The 22038-nt window shown below is 50.2% G+C and overlaps 1 protein-coding gene across 1 annotated transcript in view; it reads right to left on the minus strand.

The window, feature by feature from the left end:
* Window positions 1-22038, minus strand: part of LOC119953719 (transient receptor potential cation channel subfamily V member 6-like) — a gene marked incomplete at its 5' end in the record, with an annotated part of 155606 nt that overhangs the window by 9083 nt on the left and 124485 nt on the right. The window contains 7 exons of the mRNA XM_038778267.1: window positions 3872-4140; window positions 4357-4423; window positions 8051-8216; window positions 9972-10048; window positions 18473-18559; window positions 20993-21205; window positions 21304-21453. Coding sequence (XP_038634195.1) covers window positions 3872-4140; window positions 4357-4423; window positions 8051-8216; window positions 9972-10048; window positions 18473-18559; window positions 20993-21205; window positions 21304-21453 — 1029 coding nt within the window. The remainder of the gene's footprint in view (window positions 1-3871; window positions 4141-4356; window positions 4424-8050; window positions 8217-9971; window positions 10049-18472; window positions 18560-20992; window positions 21206-21303; window positions 21454-22038) is intronic.

Consider the following 22038-nt stretch of genomic DNA (forward strand, 5'->3'; position numbering starts at 1 on the left):
GACATGGTTAACCAGATCGCCCAATATCTGCTATTTTCCCTGGTGGATCTGAAGTCTGCATACCACCAGCTCCCAATCCGCCCGGAGGACCGCCACTACACGGCGTTCGAGGCCGATGGCCGCCTCTTCCATTTCCTCCGGGTTCGGCGTCACTAACGGTGTTTCGGTGTTCCAACGAGCAATGGACCAAATGGTAGACCAGTACGGGCTGCGGGCCACGTTTACGTATCTGGACAATGTTACCATCTGCGGCTATGACCAGCAGGACCACGACGCCAACCTCCACCGTTTTCTCCAGACGGCACAGAAATGAAACCTCACTTATAACAAGGAGAAATGCGTTTTCCGCACAAACAGACTGGCCATCCTCGGCTACTTCGTGGAGAACGGAGTCCTGGGCCCAGGTCCGGACCGCATCCCTCTTAGAACTCCCCCTCCCTCATTGCCCCAAGGCCTTCAAACGGTGCTTGGGGTTCTTTTCATACTACGCCCAGTGGGTCTCTCAATATGCGGACAAAGCCCGCCCACTCTTTAAGGCCACACGATTTCCCCTGTCAGCTGAGGCACGCCAGGCCTTCAGCGGCATCAAGGAGGACATCGCCAAAGCAGCCATGCGGGCGGTGGATGAATCCACCCCCTTTCAGGTTGAGAGCGACGCCTCAGAGGTAGCTCTAGCAGCCACTTTAAATCAGGCAGGGAGGCCCGTTGCATTTTTCTCCCGTACCCTATCCGCTTCAGAACTCCGACACTCCTCTGTCGAGAAGGAAGCACAAGCCATCGTGGAGTCTGTTCGTCACTGGAGGCACTACCTCGCAGGTAGGAGGTTCACCCTCATCACCGACCAACGATCGGTTGCCTTTATGTTTGACAACTCGCAAAGGGGCAAAATAAAAAATGATAAAATCCTTTGGTGGGGGATCGAACTCTCCACATATAGTTACGATATTAAATATCGACTGGGGAAGCTCAACGAGCCCTCGGATGCCCTATCCCGCGGGACATGCGCCAGCGCGCAGATCAGCCGTCTGAAAGCCATCCACGTTGACCACTGCCATCCAGGGGTCACCCGGCTCGCCCACTACATCAGAGCCCGAAACCTGCCTTTCTCCAACGAGGAGGTAAAAGCGGTCACCAGGGACTGCCCGATCTGTGCAGAGTGCAAACCGCACTTCTGTAGACCAGACAGGGCCCACCTGGTCAAGGCTTCTAGGCCCTTTGAATGCCTTGCGATTGATTTCAAAGGGCCACTCCCCTCCACTAACAAAAACATTTATTTCCTCAACATCATCGATGAGTTCTCCCGATTCCCTTTTGCCATTCTGTGCCCCGACATGACCTCCCACACAGTCATTAGGGCCCTGCATAGTGCCTTCACCCTGTTTTGTTTCCCCAGCTGCGTGCACAGCGACCGGGGTTCGTCCTTTCTGAGCGATGAGTAGTACCTGATCGACAAGGGCATCGCCTCGAGCAGGACTACCAGCTACAACCCCAGGGGGAACGGGCAGGTGGAGAGGGAGAACGCGACGGTCTGGAAGACCGTCCTACTGACCCTCCGGTCTAGAAAACTCCAAGTCTCCCAATGGCAAGAAGTCCTCCCAGACGCGCTCCACGCAATTAGATCCCTTCTCTGTACAGCGACAAATCAAACCCCTCACGAGCGGCTCTTCACTTTTTCTAGGGGCACTACCACGGGGGTCTCACTTCCGGCGTGGCTGAGGACACCAGGCCCGGTCCTCCTGAGGAAGCACATCAGGGGGCACAAAACTGACCCATTGTTGAAAAGGTGCACCTCCTCCATTCCAACCCCCAGTACGTATTCGTGGAGTTCCCGGACGGTCGCCAGGACACAGTATCCCTTCGGGACCTGGCACCCTCTGGATCCAGCCCCCCCCTCCCCCCCCCGCTGAGGAACCCCTTACCCCGTTCCCTATGCTGCCGCACCCTCGTGCCTCCGATTCCGCCAGCTCACCCCACCGGTTCCACGCGCCAGAACCAGCCCGCCCCCAGCGCCCCCAGTCTCCGGTCGAGCAAGAGGTGTATGAAGTTTGGACGAGACCCACCCCGGAGTTTGCCATCGTACCCCAGCTCTCAACACCCACCCAGCCACCGCAAGAGGCTGCAACCCTGGTGCTCCGCAGATCGAAACAAACAATTCGTCCACCGGACAGACTAACTCTGTGAGCCACCACCCCCGCCGGACCCGATTTTTTCCACAGTGGGTGAATGTGGTGAATGAAATTCACACGGTATTATAGTTACCAATGTCACTCTGTTCCAAATATATATATATATCAATATTGTAAGTGCAGTTGCACTACCTGACCACCAGGGGGAGTAGCTCTGGGAGTACTCGAGAGTTTGTACTGGGCTCCCCCCTTGGCTCCGCCCAGAACTCCTCCCCCTGGAGCTGCTGTATAAAGATCCGTGCCACAGAGTCAGCCAGTTCATCGAACGTTCAACAGCTAACAGGCTGGCTCTGTTGTAAGTATATTAAAACCGCTATTCTAATCCTACAAGCACATGTCCATAGAATTGATGGTTCCATCATGTTACAGACAGCAGATCTTTTGACCCATTGCTCTCTTTCAGTTTAGAACTTTTTCCCCTGGCCATGGTGTCTCTGTTTGTTCTCTGATTCATCCACATGCTTAGGGTCATTTGCCCTTTGCCTATTTCACTCAATGCATCTGCACTGAAACCCCAAACCTGTTAGACAATTACAGACTTCCAAATTAGAAGAATCTATTGTATCTAAGCATCCAGTAACGCTCACCACCCACAGTGTCTGCAGCTCAGCCTCCAGCCTAATGACTCTGAGCTGAAGCTCCTCAAGCCACAAGATGTGGACAAAATGGGAATGCTGGAATTATTGTGCATTTCTAGTCACTCTGAGAAGACAGTGGGCCCTAACCTTGAAGGGATTTGATAACGACGGAGGGATTTACTATGTTAAAGTCATCTGCAGATTAGACTGGTTCTCCTTGTGAATTTTAACATCATTTTTCTCTGCATCAAATTTATTGAAGTAATTTTCACAACTCATAGTGGGATTTGAATTCAGGTTCCCCATTTGGTAATCTGGGATTATAACCGCCACATTTTACTGAAAATGTGAAACAGCCACTTGATATCAGTCCGTTAGTCACCCAGGTAGAAAATATCAGATGCAGTCGCGACTGACGGGAATTATATATGTTTTCCCTCATTTGTTTTTAACACTAAGGAATGGGATTTTCCAGCCCTTCCTTCCAGTCCCACCAAAGCCAACCCCTGCCGTGGGTTCCCATGCGATGGGACAGGCGAGACACACAAATTGCCATTTCAGTCCCACCGTGGGCCAATGGTGAGCTGCCTCGAGCTGCCTCCACCATGGAAAAACCTACCGCGGGTGGGGGTGTGGCCAGTGTGGAGGGCTGGAAAATTCCAGCCTACTCCCACCTCTTCCTCTCCTTATTATGTTGAACCCTTTGATCGGAGTTGGATCCTTTGAATGTTACTGTCTCTCCGGTCCTCGCCTTTTTTTCAGTAATTCACATGTGAGGTGTATCACAGCTGACAGTGAAGCTGGCCACACCCAGTGTCCAACTCTTTGCAGCAGAAGGCTGTGACAGCCAAATCACTGAGTGTATGTAAGACAGAGATAGGCCGGTTCTTGATTAATAAGGGGATCAAGGGTAATGGGGAGAAGGCAGGAAAATGGGGATGAGAAAAATATCAGCCATGATTGAATGGCGGAGCAGACACGATGGGCCGAGTGGCCTAACTCTGCTCCTATGTCTTATGGTCTTATGGTCCATCCACATAAGCAGAAGGTGGCACTAGATAGGTATCTGTTGACTTTATCACATGAGGAAGCATTTTATAAGCTCACCTGCGCTCTCCAGAGGTCATCGTGCTGCCTTGCAACTCGCCGAATCAATTCGCTCATCATGTGGATGACGAGAAAAACCGTGATGGCAAAAGCAAGTAGGGTGTACATGGCATAGAGGAATCGCGCCATGTCAGGCTGGATCACCTCCCAGTTGAGTGGCATGTTAACGAGCCCGAAGAAGAGGAGATATATGGTGAAGAGAACGGTGCTGAAATCCACAAAGCGTTCCCACTTTGCAGGATCCAAGACTTGGAAGGACAGATGGGTACCTGGAGAAAGTAGAGGGGAAGTCAAACAGTGCATGCTACGCATTAAAGTCAAGAGGAACACAAAGGGTAAAGAAAGGAAGAATCGGAGGGAAAAATGAAACGTAGACAGAAAGAAAAGGGAGAGTGAAAGTGGAGAAAGAAAATTACTTGCATTTATATAGTGCTTCTCATGACCACCAAACAATTTAAAGCACTTTATAACTAATAAATGCTTACTGCATGTGAATGCCAGAAGCAGAATGAGCATCAGCACCAAATACGGCAGTATGATCTCAAATATTATCTGTGGAAAAAGAAGAAATGTGTCGGTAAAAATTGAATTCAAACAAATTGATTTGTTGCAGCATTGCACACGATTAATATGGACTGGACTCTTACCTTCATAGTTGATAACAATGGCTCGTGCTTACTGTATCATGAATGGATGCGGGGCTGTTTCTGAGACTTAGGGGCTGGTTTAGCAAAGTGGGCTAAACAGCTGGCTTGTAATGCAGAACAAGGCCAGCAGCGCGGGTTCAATTCCCGTACCGGCTTCCCCGAACAGGCGTCGGAATGTGGCAACTCGGGGCTTTTCACAGTAACTCCATTAAAGTCTACTTGTGACAATAAGCGATTATTATTATTATGTTTAAGCCCGGGTTTTCATCTTTGATGCAGGAATCGTGAGTTGGGCCATTTTCTGACGTCACAAACCTGCCTCCTGCCCCGCAGTGCCTGTCCATGCCATTTTCATGTTGGGTTGGTGGGGACAGGTTGGATTAAGGGTCACTGTCTCCTGAAGCAGCTCCAAGATGGGAAAGGAGACATGTGCTGTCGGGATGGGCAGAATAGAAGGCCCATTTTGCACTACCTTGAGTATTGGCCCAGTTCTGAAGGTCTGTGTTCGGCACCCTAAGCCTCAACTTTCAGCCTCCCTCACCCCCACCCAAACACCCCCCATGTCACTTCCATACTCCCAGGACTCTCCATATTCCCATGCCCCTCTATATTCACCTATCAGCTATCCATACCTTAGGGAATTATTAGAGATGTTCATGAAACTGTCAAAATAAACAAACAGCCATTCAAAATCCTCTTCAAAAATAGAATCCTGTCAAATGTTCATAAAACTGCCAATCAAAATATAGTTCACAGCATGCCAACAACCACCATTGAGCTGAATCCATTCGTGAGATTTGGAGCTCAGGCAAGCATTCATAATTGAATTCCAATGCACATCTGTATAAACAATATTTTCAGAGCTGAATACAAGAGAATCTTTGAAGTAGTGGCTTAGATGGTCATCTGTTCCAGCATCCCCCCCGAAAAACAAGGTTGTCCCCTGAGATGCTCTGTACCCCCGCCAACGGCCTCAGCACGCTCCCGGGCCGGCAGGAGGATACAAGTCGGTGATTTGCATCTATTTCAATTCAATGAACAGGCTGGGAGCTGGATATACTCCCCCACCCGTTCCCTCCCCTCCCCATTATGCACTGACCCCCACAGCGGAAATCCACCAGGCAGTCTTTGCTGCAAGTTTTCCCAAGCCTAGCCCCGATGTGATGGACCCCCCAGGTGTTCCCCATAAACAACTGGAAGGCCCCCTCCCCCACCACAATTCAAATCCTGCTCCCTCCCTCGCCAACAAGTAGGTGCATCCCCCACCCACCACGGGAATAATGGGTCACCCCCCCACAGCATGCACGCATGAAGGTGACTTGACCACCCGCCAATGGTCCCCCCCTCTGATGGTGGTCTCTGATGGGGATCTCTGATGGGGGTGTCTGATGAGGGGTCTGTTGGGGTGTCTGATGAGGGGTCTGAGAGGGTGGGTCTGATGGGGGTGACTGATGGGAGTCTGTTGGGGGTCTGATGGGGGACTGATGGGGAGTCTGATGGCTCGGCCTGATAGGGGTGACTGATGAGGAGTCTGATGGGGAGTCTTTGGTGGCGGTGATTGATGGAGGGTCTGATGTGCGGGCCTGATAGGGAGTCTGTGATGCGGGGGTCTGATGGGGGTGGTCTGATGGGGAGTCTCTGATGGGGAGTCTCTGACGTGGTGACTGATGGGAGGGTCTGATGGGGGGGCTCTGATGGGGAGTCTCTGATGGGGAGTCTCTGACGTGGTGACTGATGGGGGGGTCTGATGGGGGGGTCTGATAGGGAGTCTGATGAGGAAGTCTCTGATGGGGAGTCTCTGACGTGGTGACTGATGAGGGGGCCTGATGGTGGGGTCTGATAGGGAGCCTCTGATGGGGAGTCTCTGACGTGGTGACTGATGGGAGGGTCTGATGGGGGGGGGGGGGTGGGCTGATGAGGAGTCTCTGATGGGGAGTCTCTGACGTGGTGGCTGATGGGAGGGTGTGATGGGGGGATCTGATGGGGAGTCGCTGATGGGGAGTCTCTGACGTGGTGACTGATGGGGGGGTCTGATAGGGAGTCTGATGGGAAGTCTCTGATGTGGTGACTGATGGGGGGTCTGATGGGGATGGTCTGATGGGGGGTCTGATGGGGATGGTCTGATGGGGAGTGTCTGATGGGAGTCTCTGATGTGGTGACCGATGGGAGGTCTGATGGGGTGGTCTAATGGGTGGATCTGATTGGGAGTTTCTGATGGGGGGGTGTCTGATGGTGGTGACTGATGGGAGTCTCTGATGGGAAGTCTCTGATGGGGAGTCTCTGATGGGGTGACTGATGGGGAGCTCTGATGGTGGTGACTGATGGGGAGTCTCTGATGGGAAGTCTCTGATGGGGAGTCGCTGATGGGGTGACTGATGGGGGGCTCTGATGGTGGTGACTGATGGGGAGTCTCTGATGGGAAGTCTCTGATGGGGAGTCTCTGATGGGGTTCTGATGGGGGGTCTGATGTGGGGGTCTTATGGGGGTGACTGATAGGGTATCTGATGAGGGAGTCTGATGGCAGTGACTGATAGGGTATCTGATGGGGGGTTTGATGGGGGGGGGTAGGGGGAATCAGTCAGGGAGGGGTGTGGAATGGGCAGGTAGCATGCTGAGGCTGCCAGCAGGGGTTTGGAGCATCACAACGGGATTGGTACAACCCATTTTGTCGGGGGACGCTCCATCCTCGGCCTGATCAGGAACCCAATCGTGTTGTTGGGCAATGGGGAAATCCACCCCGAGATTCCTACTTATGGAGTGAAGAGCGAGGCTTGAATGAATCTCCTTTTTCAGAAGGTCGTTACAGATTTGCCAAAGGAAATGGTTGAAGCAGACACCATTTTATCTACTAAGGGAAGGTTTAAGCTGAGGGAAGTGCAGGATAATGTTGAGAGAGAGGGATTTGTTTTGAATTGCTGTAACAAAGACTCAGCACAGGCACATGGGCTGTATGAATATCTTCTGTGAGGTAAACTTCGATGGCTCCATGATAAATAATACTTTGTTTGACTTCATAGATTTCATAGAATTTACAGTGCAGAAGGAGGCCATTCGGCCCATCAGGTCTGCACCGGCCCTTGGAAAGATCTCCCTACATAAGCCCACACCTCCACTCCATCGCTGTAACCCAGTATCCCCACCTAACCTTTTGGACACCAAGGGCAATTTAGCATGGTCAATCCACCTAATGTGCGCATCTTTGGACTGTGAGAGGAAACCGGAGCAGCCGAAGGAAACTCACGCAGACACGGGGAGGAAGTGCAAACTCCACACAGTCACACGAGGCCGGAATTGAACCCGAGGCCCTGTAGCTGTGAGGTAGCTGTGCAAACCACTGTGCCACCGTGCCTTGTCCATTAGCAAATGTCCTATTTGGTTTGATTCAAACCACTGCTTAGCCCTGTTGTACATTGACTCCATTTGATTCTCTTGATAGAATTAGCTGCTGGATTTATCTCAGTGTAAGCCATTTATCTGATTTGGATGCAAATCATTTAAGAACCTAAACATGCATAAATCCTTTGCCATTTACCTTCTGGATCATAATGGTGAAAGGTCCCAGCAAGCGGAAGCCTCGAGCAAAGTACATGAGGTTACACCAGGCAAGGATAAGGGCGAAGGACATGGGGATTGTCTCACCAGTCGTGGATGTCAGTCTCAATGCTAGCACGGCCAAAACTAGGACACTGTAGCAAATGCTGTGGGAGCAAAGGAACAAGAGAGGTGGTGACAGTGGGAAAAAGACACATCAAAAAGAATGAGAGACACAATTAAAATAGGTCAAAAGATTGAGAGGAAGAGAAAAATGGAAGAATATGAAAATAGCTCAAGAGTTAAAGGGGAGATGGCAATCCAATAAAACAAAGAGAAAATGAAAGAGAAGGATAGAAAAAGTGCACGAGGATAAGCCGGTAGAAAATATGATAAAAAGAAAACAAAACGCAAAAGACAAGATAAAGAAAATGACCGAAAAATGGGAATGTGAAAGTGAAAGAGAGGAAAGGGGGTCAAGAACAGGGTGAGAGCAGACAGGTTCAGAGAGAGAGAGGATAACACAGAAACAGGATAACTTCAATAAAACATTCCAAAATGTGATATTTAAAAGCTGTGCTTTATACAATGGTAAGTTTTCATTCATTCAGAGCCGTCAGTGTGGCTCAGGGTAAAACACTGCAATTGGAGTCCAGACAGTAAGGGGCCATCTCAATTCTGACAACCCTTCCAGATATAAACCCTATAGAATCGACAGCGAGCTGGTAACATGTGACACTCAAACATGCCTCAAAGTTAAAAACATTGATATGCCCAGAAATACTGTAGCTCCAACACACACATCCACATGTGGAGACACACACATACACACATGCGTACATACACACATACGTACACACGCACACACACATAAATACATATCTGCCCACGCATCCACAAACATGCATACGCATGCATGCACACTTACATATACACACATTACACAGGCAGACAGACACACACAAGCATAAACACATATACACACACACATTCACACACAAACCCGCACACACACACACGCATACATACACATGCATACGTGCGCACACATACACACACGCATGCGTACACACACACATATACATCCACCCCCCCCCCACATACACACACATTTACACAGACACGCACACACATGCATACACATACACACACATTCAGACAGATTATTCGGTTCACGACTGCTTAATGAGGGTGAAATCTAGTGATCTCTGAAAAATAATTGAAAGTCAGGACCATTTCCAGGTCTTGACTCCACCCTGACTGTCAGAGCATCCGCCTGGGAAATCTTTCTAGGGACAGCCAATGAAGAGGTAGCCTCCGAGTCTGCCATCCAATTAAGTATATTGGGTATGATCCTGAGGCCATAGACTCAATCAAAGGCCCTTGCAGTCTTGGGAGAATAGCAATCCCATCGCTAGCGTGAGAATTGGGTGAACAGACTGCGGGGGGTTTGGAGGGGGCAAGGGTGCCTCCATGTTGAGTTCCCTTTCAATGGCCACCACTCTGGAAACCTCTCCACAGGATGGCCCAATGGCCACAGTTGTGGTCTATTGATGTCCCATATCCAGTGGCAGGGGTTTGAGTGTAAGGAAACCGCAGGGTCCTCCATGACTAGCTACTGACAAACTGCCTCCAGACACCTGCCTGGTTTTGCTCTCAGTAGAGGAGATTCCAGCAGCGTGTCAATTTCCCCACAACCAGGTGGATCATGAAGCACCCTAACTGCCACCATTGCTAGACAGGTAGCCCCTGCTTTTTATAACCTGCTTCCACGAAGATCACCCGAGGTAGGAACATGTTGACACTTAAATGTCCAAGATTCCTCGCCTTCAAACCCATCCCCACGGGACTGAGAAGAGTCCGGCTCTGCCCATTCAGTGGGAGTTTCAGCAATGCAATTGGTGACTCGCCTTCAAACTCACTTGATGACATGAAACGGTCCACCTAGGGCAGTTTTTCCAAAGTATTTCTTTGGTCCATACCTCAATATGTCATGAATCTATTAAAAAGAAAGCACAGTTAATTCAATAATAAAAAGGCAATAATATAATAATGTAAAATTCAAAGTCCAACAGAGACAGGAATCAAACACAATCGCAAATCAAAATTCTGTTCCTTTTAAAGGAATTCAGAAATGGTGCAGATCTGACATAATGAGGTGTCCTTTTTTATGGATGCTAGAGCCATAGAATCATAGAATCCCTTTATGTGCAGAAGGAGGTCATTTGGCCCATCGAGTCTGCATTCAGCCGAGGCCCACTTCCCCGCCCTATCCCCGTAACCCCATAACCCCACCAAAATTGCACATCTTTGGACACAAGGGGCAATTTAGCATGACCAATCCACCTAACCTGCACAGCTTTGGACTGTGGGAGGGTTTTTTGGGTTAGGGGGATAGGGTGCAAGTGAGGGCTTAAGTGGGTTGGTGCAGACTCGATGGGATGAATGGCCTCCTTCTGCACTGTATGTTGTATGTTTTATGACATTGGATAACCCAGACAAAACTCACTCAGACGTGGTGAGAATGTGCACACTCCACACAGACAGTGACCCAAGGCTGGAATTGAACCTGGGTCCCTGGCGTTGTGAGGCAGAAGTGCTGATCACTGTGCCATCGTGCTGTCCCTGTGATCTCGGTTGACATGTTTGGTGATGTTGTTGCCATTGGCAAATAAATTGTGGAATTGGATTGGTGTAATGCAACATTTATTTTCAACATGACACATTGGGTCATAATTATTTGTAGCAGATGATTGAACACCATCTGTTGTTAGTTGGACTTGCCCATTGCATGTTTAGGTTTTTAAATGATCTGCGTGGGAAGTTGCTGAATGTGCAAGCTGATAATGTTGCAGTGAGAGAAGCTGGTCATCTGGGGACATAGAACATATAGTGCAGAAGGAGGCCATTTGGCCCATCGAGTCTGCACCGACCCACTTAAACCTTCACTTCCACCCTATCCCTGTATCCCAATAACCCCTCCTAACCCTTTTGGACACTAAGGGCAATTTAGCATGCCAATCCACCTAACCTGCATGTCTTTGGACTGTGGGAGGAAACCGGAGCACCCGGGGGAAACCCACGCAGACACGGGGAGAACGTGTAGACTTCGCACAGACAGTGACCCAGTGGGGAATTGAACCTGGGACCCTGGCGCTTTGAAGCCACAGTGCTATCCACCTGTGCTACCGTGCTGCCCCAAACAGGGGAAGCAACTGTGTATTAACCAAAAGAGTCTGAAAAATTATGAAATTAGCAGCACGAAGATTGAGAAGGGAGTGGAAATTAGAGTGAGTGAATTCAATGTGAAATCAGGCACAGAAAGAGGAATATAGAGCGGGAAAGCGTTCTGATGAAAGGTCATCAGCTGAAATATTGGGCGAAATTCGGGCCTCCAGCTAAAATTGAGGTCTGCGCCAGTCGCTGATTCGGGCACCATGCTCCAGTCACTCACTGGTGACGATAATGAGTTTTGCATGCCAAACTTGCAGGGGAATGCAAAATCGGCATTTGCGTGCATTTAATGTGATTAGTGGGTTGGACACAGTATGCTCTGTCCTTCCGCAATGCTCCGCTCCTCTCAGGCAGAAGTTTTGTGGTTGTGAATTATGACAAGTATTGACAAACACGGACCAGGTGGCATGGCTGCGGAGGGCGAGCGGGAGGCTAAGAAAATACTATTTAACCGTTGAAAGCTGTCGGGTCTGCTGGAGGATGGCTGCCTGGGCTGGGGGCAGTAGTGGGGAGTGAGTTGCTGCCAAATCTGTGGACTTGGGGTTTCTCCCTCAGGATCAGGTTAGCCTGGCTCAGACCGCCATTGCTGCAGTCTGTCTTTAAAACGCACTCTTTTAGCGCTACTTGCAGGCTCCCGGCTGTTCATACTGCTGAGTGCTGCCTGTGTCAGAAGGCCTCTGAGTTTAAATGCTCAGAAGGCCTCTAGTCACCTGGGAGCCCACCCAGGCTGCCCCATTGGACACCCATATACCCCAGCTGTATCATCAAGGGCCAAGTTCAATCAGGAGCCCACCAGGTTTTGGCATTCCTCAGAAGCACTGCCCCATTGCAGGGCAAGCAGGAGATCAGCAGAGTTCACCCCAACCAGAGGACATCTGCTTTGCAGCCTTTGGAAGCCTCTTTCGATCTCGGCCCCCCCCCCCCCCCCTCAGGACAAAGGCCTCATTAGTGACCCCCCCCAGCCCTCCGGATCATCAGCTCTCTCCCCCTGGTGAGATTGGCAGCACTGACTGCCTCTGCCACCACCTCCAGGCAGTGTTCATGAGGGCAGGCTCGAGTCTGTGGCCCATGCTGGGGAAGAGGGTGTCACAAAGCTCTTCACTGGCATGGACACAGTGAGTGTCTGGTAAGTGGAGTACTTAAAAACAGCTCCAGCTGCCAGGCTCTTTTCCATTAACTCCTGCCTCAGCGGTTACAAAGCCTGCTGGGCTGGGAATCACTTGGAATTCGCACCAGCATAGTGCTGGCCCATTGGCATGTCCTGAATTTCTCCCTGAATAGCGCTCCCAATGTGAACATAAATTGTACGCAATTCAGTCCCGGCATCAACACTTACTTTCCCAAAGGGAGAATTTTGCCCATTACCACTATTTTCCTCTCCACGGATCAGACCAACTGAATATGGAACATAGAACAGTACAGCACAGAACAGGCCCTTCGGCCCTCGATGTTGTGCCGAGCAATGATCACCCTACTTAAACCCACGTAACCCGTATACCCGTAACCCAATAATCCCCCCATTAACCTTACACTACGGGCAATTTAGCATGGCCAATCCACCTAACCCGCACATCTTTGGACTGTGGGAGGAAACCGGAGCACCCGGAGGAAACCCACGCACACACGGGGAGGACGTGCAGACTCCACACAGACAGTGACCCAGCCGGGAATCGAACCTGGGACCCTGGAGCTGTGAAGCATTGATGCTAACCACCATGCTACCGTGAGGCCCCTATCTCTAACATATTTTGTTCTCATTCCACATTTCCAGCATGCTTTAGTAAGAGGATTGGAGTAATGGAGGTAAAATAGGCAGAAATAAACTGCATTTTTTAAATCTCCAACAGTTAAAACCTGAGGGAATGTGACTCCACATTTGTAAAAGGTAATTCTCAGTAACAGAAAGGCTGGCTAGCAGTGAAGTACTTGTAGGTTGGAGTGGGGGGTGGGGGGGGGGGGGGGGGGGTGGGGGGGGACACATCACCTGTTTTAACGCTGCATCATTGCAAGCTCTGCCGCTACTCAATTTTTGAACTTTTAAAAAATCCTGATGCACAACCACAATTATTTGTTCCTGATGTGGATGATTTGTGCTATCTTTCTGGAAGATCCTGGTTAAATTTTGGCGGTGGGGAGAGAGTAAAGACAAGAAAATCCTTGTTTGATTGAATTGGTCAGAGGTGGCCAGGCTGCTGCCCAGTTCGCATCGGCAGTTTCGCTGGTGAGTGGGCCTATGCTTCGGCGATGCCATTGGCGTCGAGGTGAAGACTGCTATTGTAATCAAAGTTGTCGATGATGATCTTGGCTCCCGGCACAGAATATTGGTGCTCACCTTGACGACTTGCAAAATATCCGAAAGAGAATGGATGAAGTGGAGAAGAGAATCCTGTCAGTTTCCTCAGTGGGGGCTCAACATCAGTCCTTGGAAATCCTCCTGCATCATATATCGAACATCCCGGTTGATTCCGGAGAAGAAGTTTCTGTGCGCCCGGTGTCCTGAGGGAAGCTGGGGATGAATTCCTGGCTGAATTTAAGAACTGGCTGCCATGTTTTCACAATCTTGATTTGAAAGCTGGACATTTTCAGTTCGTCGGAGCACCTTGTAGTCAGTCTTTGAGGCCTGGGGTCGATTGGAACCACCAGACACTTCACCACATGCCGGGGCCTAGGTGTCTTTTTACTGGGGCTTCGGGATGATGACATGGCAGAGGTGCAGGGGCATAGATGAAACTCTGGATGGATCCTGGGTTGTCACTCAACGATCTTGTCATTGCTGTGGCCTTTCCAAGCTCTGTGGGGTTATATTATTTTTCATTTTTATTTTTTTTACAAAATTTAGAATACCCAATTTTTTTTCCAATTAATGGGCAATTTAGAGTGGCCAATTCACCTACCCTGCACATTTGTTTGGGGAGGTTGTGGGGGTGAGATCCAAGCAGTCAAGGGGAGAATGTATAACTCCACATGGACAGTGACCCGGGGCAGGATTTGAACTAGGGTCCTCAGTGTCGTGAGGCAGGAGTGCTAACCACTGCGCCACCGCACTGCCCCGTGGGGTTATATTATCCGGCAATTCATCAATAATCTTGAACTTTCGATGTTACTACTGATTATTCATGGCTGTGGCCTTTCCAAGCTCTGTGGACAGTGATACTATCCTAAGGGTTGTACAGTATTTATCTAGTATTGATTTATACATGGGCTGCAATCCTTGCTTCTACAATTAAGGAGCAGACTTTTTTTTAGGTACCCTTCATTTTGTTTACAGAGAAAATGAGCAGCACCACAGCAGGGAGGTAGGTAGATTTGGTGTAGCGGTATTTGATAAGACTTTGTAAATCCTCACTATGGGTGAAGAAAATCCTTCCATACTCCCAGTTAGAACTATTAGTGTTGTGTTTATTTTTGGTATTTTTGTTATTTTGGGATTATGGAACCCTTGCTTGTCTCCTCTGAAGATGCGGACAGACTATGTATCTGAGCGATGACTCCGCTCCTTTTTATTTTCTCTTTTGTGGTTGGCACCTCTGGTGTTTTGGAGCTGGGGGAAACATATACGGGTGCACGTCCATGTGTATTTGGTGAATCTCGGATATATAGCGTTTCCTGGGTAGGTCTCCTCTTCAGTTGGGGGTCGGGAGCACGGTATCACAGTGCTTAGCACTGTTGCTTCACAGCGCCAGGGACCTGGGTACGATTCTCAGCTTGGGTCACTGTCTATGTGGAGTCCGCACGGTCTCTCTGCGTGTGTTTCCTCTGGGCACTCTGGTTTCCTCCTACAAGTCCTGAAAGACGTGCTTGTTAGGTGAATTGGACATTCTGAATTCTCCTTCTGTGTACCCAAACAGGCGCCAGAGTGTGGCCACGGGGGAATTTTCACAGTAACTTTATTATAGTGTTAATGTAAGCCTACTTGTGACACTAATAAAGATTATTATTAGGTTGTGTGGAGGAGTAAGTCGCTCTCCTTTAAGTGGTCTTGTATCGGGACTTCCAGACTGTGCTCCTTCTTGAGGCTTGGACTCCCATGGGGAAGTAAGGTTTCTTATGAGGCTGCGCCGGTCTGTCTTTGGTATCTCTTTTGCAAAGGTGTACATTGTTAGACCTTGTTTGATGTTTAGTGGTTAACCCTGGTGTTTCTCCCTCTCTTTCAATTTTTTTTATCTGGTTAGGTGAGAAGTTGATACAGGCTCTGATATATTTAGATTTAGAGGGTTTCGCTTATCATGTTGCGAGGCAAGGGGGATACTGTCCTGAGATGCCCTGGTGATGGGGTGGTAGGTATCCTGTTGTTCCCCTTCACTTGGGGTACCCATTCATTGCCTAGAGGCATTGGGAGGATGAGCTATGTTCCAAATGGGTTGCTTTGTCTTATGGAGAGAGGCGTGCACCATAGGTTTCATGTGCTCATGTCTTGATCATAATATCCTGTTGTCTTCAGATCCCCTATTCTTTTTGTTATCTTTTTATCCTACCATTGTCTGTGTGAAGGGAGACGCCGACCACAATGATTAAAATCTGAACCAACTATATGAATGTTTGCTGGTCTTCCCACAGCTTTCCACTGGCTGGCAGACCTGTCGGAATTTATCCATCTGTTCAAGGCCAATGTTGGTTAAAGGGGGAAGGGGGACAATGGGTGGCAATAGGATCACACAAAGCAGACAGCAAGGGAGGAACCCATGGAACTCCAGGAGGGGACACGGGAAAAGAGCAAAGAGTGCCATCGGGACAACAACAACAAAAACATGGCGAAAGACTATAACATCTACGATGGAAGAAAGGACCTAAGACAGTGCTCGGATAACAAAAAGGAGAGGAGGGGGAAATGGGGGGGATGGGGGACGAGGGGGAGCAAGGCCGATGAAAACTAAACATGTAAATTGTACATAATAACCGTCTCAATCATCTGCTGTATAGTGTACAAATGTAAAATTCAATAAAAATCTTTAAAAAAAGAACATTTGTGAATATGTGGAATGGTGATTACTCTGTACTGTGCTGGATTTGGGAGATTTGTTGGGCGAGATTCTCCCATATGGGGAGAAATCGTAAGGCTGGCGTCAAACTCGGGCGGGTTTGACGCCAGCCCCCACCTTCCCGGCCGGGAATCGATTCTGGTCCCCGGTCAGGGCTAGCAGCCCGACGCCGTAAGCTCCGGCATCACGGGCTTAACGAATTTCGTTAAACCCGCTTGCCCGAGTTAGCGCCGGCTGACGCGTCATATGACATCAGCCGCGCACGCGCGGATTGGAAGACTCCAACCCGCGCATGCGCGGATGACGTCATCGCGTATTTGCGCGAAACCCGCGCATGCGCGGGCCGGGATGCCCCTCAGCCGCCCCGCGAATGGATACTGCGGGGCGGCGGAAGGACAAATAGTGCGCGGTCATCGGACCCGCTGCCCGCGATCGGTGCCCACCGATCGCGGGCCCATGGCACCCTTGGCACGGCCGTGGTACTGCCGTGCCAATCGGTGCCATGGTTATAAAATGCGAGCGTTTACGGCCGTTTTTACAAACGGCCAGACCAGGTGTGTTTGCCGTTCATAAAAACATCCGTAAAGGGCTGGGAACTCGGCCCATCTATCAGCTGTGAATCGCTGCCGGCCGTAAAAAAACGGCGGCAGCAATTCGTGTTGGGAGTTGGGCGTGGGGGGGGGGGGGGGGGGAGAATAGCGGGAGGGCGTCGGAACAGCGTGGCCGTAAAATTTTACGAGCCACGCTATTCTCCGCACCGTTGGGAGTGCGGAGAATCTCGCCCGTTGTGTTTTGGGGCTATATGTAAAATATCCTCTTAGAACTAATGGGTGGGATTCTCCGTCCTGTCAGTCCTGCTTTCCAGCATGGTCTTGTATAGGGACTTCCATTCCCGCGACCGGCAAATGGGGGGCGAGATTCTCCCATATGGGGAGAAATCGTAAGGCTGGCGTCATATCCGGGCGGGTTTGACGCCAGCCCCCCCCTTCCCGACCGGGAATCGATTCTGGTCCCCGGTCGGGGCTAGCAGCCCGACGCCGTAAGCTCCGGCATCACGGGCTTAACGAATTTCGTTAAACCCGCTTGCCCGAGTTAGCGCCGGCTGACGCGTCATATGACATCAGCCGCGCACGCGCGGATTGGAAGACTCCAACTCGCGCATGCGCGGATGACGTCATCGCGTATTTGCGCGAAACCCGCGCATGCGCGGGCCGGGATGCCCCTCAGCTGCCCTGCGAATGGATACTGCGGGGCGGCGGAAGGACAAATAATGCGCGGGCATCGGGCCCGCTGCCCGCGATCGGTGCCCACCGATCGCGGGCCCATGACACCCTTGGCACGGCCGTGGTACTGCCGTGTCAATCGGTGCCATGGTTATAAAATGCGTGCGTTTACGGCCGTTTTTACGAACGGCCAGACCAGGTGTGTTTGCCATTCGTAAAAACAGCCGTAAAGGGCTTGGAACTCGGCCCATCTATCAGCTGTGAATCGCTGCCGGCCGTAAAAAACCGGCAGCAGCGATTCGTGTCGGGAGTTGGGCGTGGGGGGGGGGGAGAATAGTGGGAGGGCGTCGGAACAGCGTGGCCGTAAAATTTTACGAGCCACGCTATTCTCCGCACCGTCGGGAGTGCGGAGAATCTCGTCCGGGGTTTCCCATTGTGCCCACTCCACTCCATTGGGGGACTCATGGGCATGGGTACCCTGCCAGCGAAGCGGAGGTTCCCGCCGATGGAGAATCCCGCAGCATGTCTTTACAAATTGGATTTTTGAGTTTAACTGCACATCTGCCTTTCCCATAAAATTGCGATACGACTTACACCTTATGAATGACAAGCACGGGCAGCACGGTGGCCTAGTGGTTAGCACAACCGCCTCATGGCGCTGAGGTCCCAGGTTCGATCCCGGCTCTGGGTCACTGTCCGTGTGGAGTTTGCACATTCTCCCCGTGTCTGCGTGGGTTTCGCCCCCACAACCCAAAAATGTGCAGAGTAGGTGGATTGGCCACGCTAAATTGCCCCTTAATTGGAAAAAATAATTGGGTAATCTAAATTTATAAAAAAAAAAAAATGAATGACAAGCACCATTAGCCTCACTGTTATTTTGATGGGAAAATCTAGCCAATTAGTCCAGTAAAAGCATGTGACCGGGCGACTTGGATTTGAGCATCCTTATTGATTCAGTCAGCCGGGAAAGATGTGACAGTCCCTTACCTCTAATTGAAGGATGATGACAGCTCCGACCACACTGATAATCTCACCCACTAGTCGCACATGGTCTTCATGAGTAATGTAGCTTTCCTGCCAAAGTGATCAAAAGTGGCACATGTTTTCAGAACCAGTGTTTACTTTACTTAAGACTATTTTTTGAGGTAATTATTGTATGTTTAATGGAAATGGAAATGACTGTGTACCCCAATCATTTAAAATCATATCCTATAGAGAAGATTAATTCTGATCCTTCCCTCTTTGCAGCTCAAGGAACTGGCCCTTGATGGCATATGGGTCCATTGGCATTAGCAAACCTCTGGTATCTCCCTCAATTCGACATGCTGCATGTTCCTGCCATACCAGGATGTGATGCAGCCAGATAGGATGCTTTCTATGGCGCATCTGTAAAAATTGGTAAGGGTTAATGTGGACATGCCGAATTTCCTTAGTTTCCTGAGGAAGTATAGGCGCTTCTGTGCTTTCTTGGTAGTAGCGTCGATGTGGGTGGACCAGGACCGATTTTTGGTGATGTGTACCTCTAGGAATTTGAAACTGCTAACCATCTCTTCCTCGGCCCCGTTAATGCTGACAGGGTGTGTACAGCACTTTGCTTCCTGAAGTCAATGACCAGCTCTTTAGTTTTGCTGGCATTGATGGATAGATTGATGTCGCTGCACCACTCCACCAGGTTCTCTACCTCCCTCCTGTATTCTGACTCATCGTCATTCGGCCTTTCGAGTCTGCCCCGCCATTCATTATGACCATGGCTGATTATCCAACCCAACAGCCTCATCCCACCTTTTCCCATATCCTTTGATCCCTTTGGCCCTAAGCGTGATATCTAACTGCTTATTGAAAACATACAGGCGGTATTCCCCGGAGGGGCGCGAGAATTGCGCCCCGCCACCCTGACGCCGGCTTCCCCATTCACCGGCGTCACCTTTCGGGCGCCGGCGGGATCGCCACCACACCAGTCGGGGGCCGTTGACAGTGGCCCCTGCCGATTCTCTGGGCCCCGATGAGCCGAGTGGCCGACGAGTTTGGCCGAGTCACGCTGGCGTGGATCACTCACCTCCCACATGGCGGGACCTGGAAGGTGAGTATGCGGGGACCGTCCTGGAGGGGGGGGGGTGGGGGTGATTGACCCCGGGAGGGGCCCCCCCAGTGGCCTAGCGCGCGATCGGGGCCTACTGATTGGCGGGCGGGCTGGTTCCGTGGGAGCCTACTTTACTCTGTGCCGGGCCCCTGTAGGGCTCCGCCATGTTGCCCAGAGGCCGGCACGGAGAAGGGAACCCCCGCAGATGCGCGGAAATACGCCGGCCATTACACGCACGTGGGCCAGTCCCTGCCGGCTGGAGCTGCGGGTACGACTCTGGTGGCAATCTAGCCCCCTAGAAAGGTGAGAATTCCTCACTTTCGGGGGCCGCTGACGCCAGAGTCGTTGGCGGCAGTTTTCACGCCAGCATGGGGACAAATCCCCATTTTACAGAATCCCGCCCACAATGTTTGGGCTTCAATTACTTCCTGTGGTAACAAATTTCACAGGCCGACCACTTTCTGGGTGAATAAGTTTCTCCTCATCTCCGTCCTAAATGGCCTAACCCATATCTTCAGACTGTGACCCCCTGGGTCTCCCCTGTCTAGTCCTGTTAGAATTTTATAAGTTTCTATGAGATGCCTCCTCATTTTTCTGAACTCCAGTGAATATAATCCTACTCGACTCAATCTCTCCTGATACATCAGTCCCTCCATCGCAGGAATCAGTTTGGTAAACCTTTGCTGCACTCCCTCGATAGCAAGAACATTGTTCCTCAGATAAGGAGGCCAAAACTGCGCAAAATATTTCAGGTGTGGTCTCACCAAGGCCCTGTATGTTTGCAAATAGACAGCCCTACTCCTGTCCTCAAATCCTCTTGCTAAGAAGGCCAAAATACCATTTGCCTTCTTTGCAACAAGGTTCCACAAACAAGATGTGATAATGTCCAAATGATCTGTTATTTATATTTAAATATTGGCCAGGCCATCAGGAATATCTCCCTTTGCCATTCTTTGAAACAATGGTATGGAATCTTCTACATCTACCCAAACAGAATAATATCTCACCAGATAGGCTGCACCTCCGACAGTGCAACACCACACTGGAATGTTTGTTCTAAATTTCTGGAGTGGAAATTGGACCCAGAATGTTATGAGCTGAGCCTCAATATACCCCACAAGTCCTCTCTATAAATCCCACTGTACCCCTCCCTATTTGCCTCACTACTATATATCTCACTGCCACTCTATCAGAGTTCTGCCTCTTCTGTTAACAGACTGTTGCCCCAGTGACCTTTCCCGGTGTGGACTGATCGCAGATTTCATTGGGTCCTCCTACAAAATTCACGCTGACACAAAATTGAGCCACTTAAAAGCAAGTGGCCACGAATCAGAGTACATTGTATGTAAGAAGGTTGATTCTGTGGGGTGATGTGTGAGTCTGGGGAAGGGTGGGCAAGTGGTGTGGCCGTGGCGGACTGCACTAACCTCCAGTGTTCTCGGAATATATAACATGGAGTCTTTCTCACTGGTGGCATTTTCAGTCCTGGGTTTCAGGGGGCGGTAGGCACAGCAGAACGTGAAGATGGTAATGTAGACCAGGTACAGGAACGCCAGGGTCCGGAAATAATACATCCCATAGTTATTCCACTTCAAGTGGAGGAGCTCCTTCACTGGGGAAAGGCGGAGAATCTTCAGGGCCTGTGCAGTGAGACAGATGAGTAAAAATATATCAGTTATTTTCCTTCACTGTCCCTCATCTCCCGAATGGCTCACATCCCCCGGACTCTCCCATTTACCTCCTTGGTCTGACTGGAGACCACTAGTTGCAGCACGGAGCAGTCATCGTTCCAGGAATCAATCTCAAACAGGTTGTAGTAAGTGCTGGAGATGGGACCATAGGGGTGTTGCACACCCTGTACCTTCCTCTGCAACAGATGCTGGAACATCTGACAAAGAGCAAGAACATCAAACCTCAATGGAAAGAGAATGACTTTCATAGAAATAGAAATAGAAATGGCCTCGTTATCGCATGCTTCCCACTGTCACATATATGTACGACAGTATGACATTAATGGGATTGATGGGCAGCTAATGATCACCTGGTCTCTGAAGCCTGCCTCACACTCATGTTAGCCAGAGAAACAGGATGCAACATTTGCTCCCGACGTCTTTGATTGCCTCTGAAAACCTTTCTCAATAAGCTGAAGCGCACAGTAGCACAGTGTTTAGCACTGTTGCTTCACAGCACCAGAGTCCCAGGTTCGATTCGCGGCTTGTGTCACTGTCTGTGCGGAGTCTGCACTTTCTCCCTGTGTCTGCGTAGATTTCCTCCGGGCGCTCCGGTTTCCTCCCACAAGTCTCGAAAGACGTGCTTGTTAGGTGAATTGGACATTCTGAATTCTCCCTCAGTGTACCCGAACAGGCGGCGGAATGTGGCGACCAGGGGCTTTTCATAGTAACTTCATTACAATGTTAATGTAAGCCTACTTGTGACAATGAAGATTATTATTATAGAGTGCAAACTGCTTTCT

Source organism: Scyliorhinus canicula, chromosome 18 (genome assembly GCF_902713615.1).
Source record: "Scyliorhinus canicula chromosome 18, sScyCan1.1, whole genome shotgun sequence".
Lineage (NCBI taxonomy): Eukaryota > Metazoa > Chordata > Chondrichthyes > Carcharhiniformes > Scyliorhinidae > Scyliorhinus > Scyliorhinus canicula.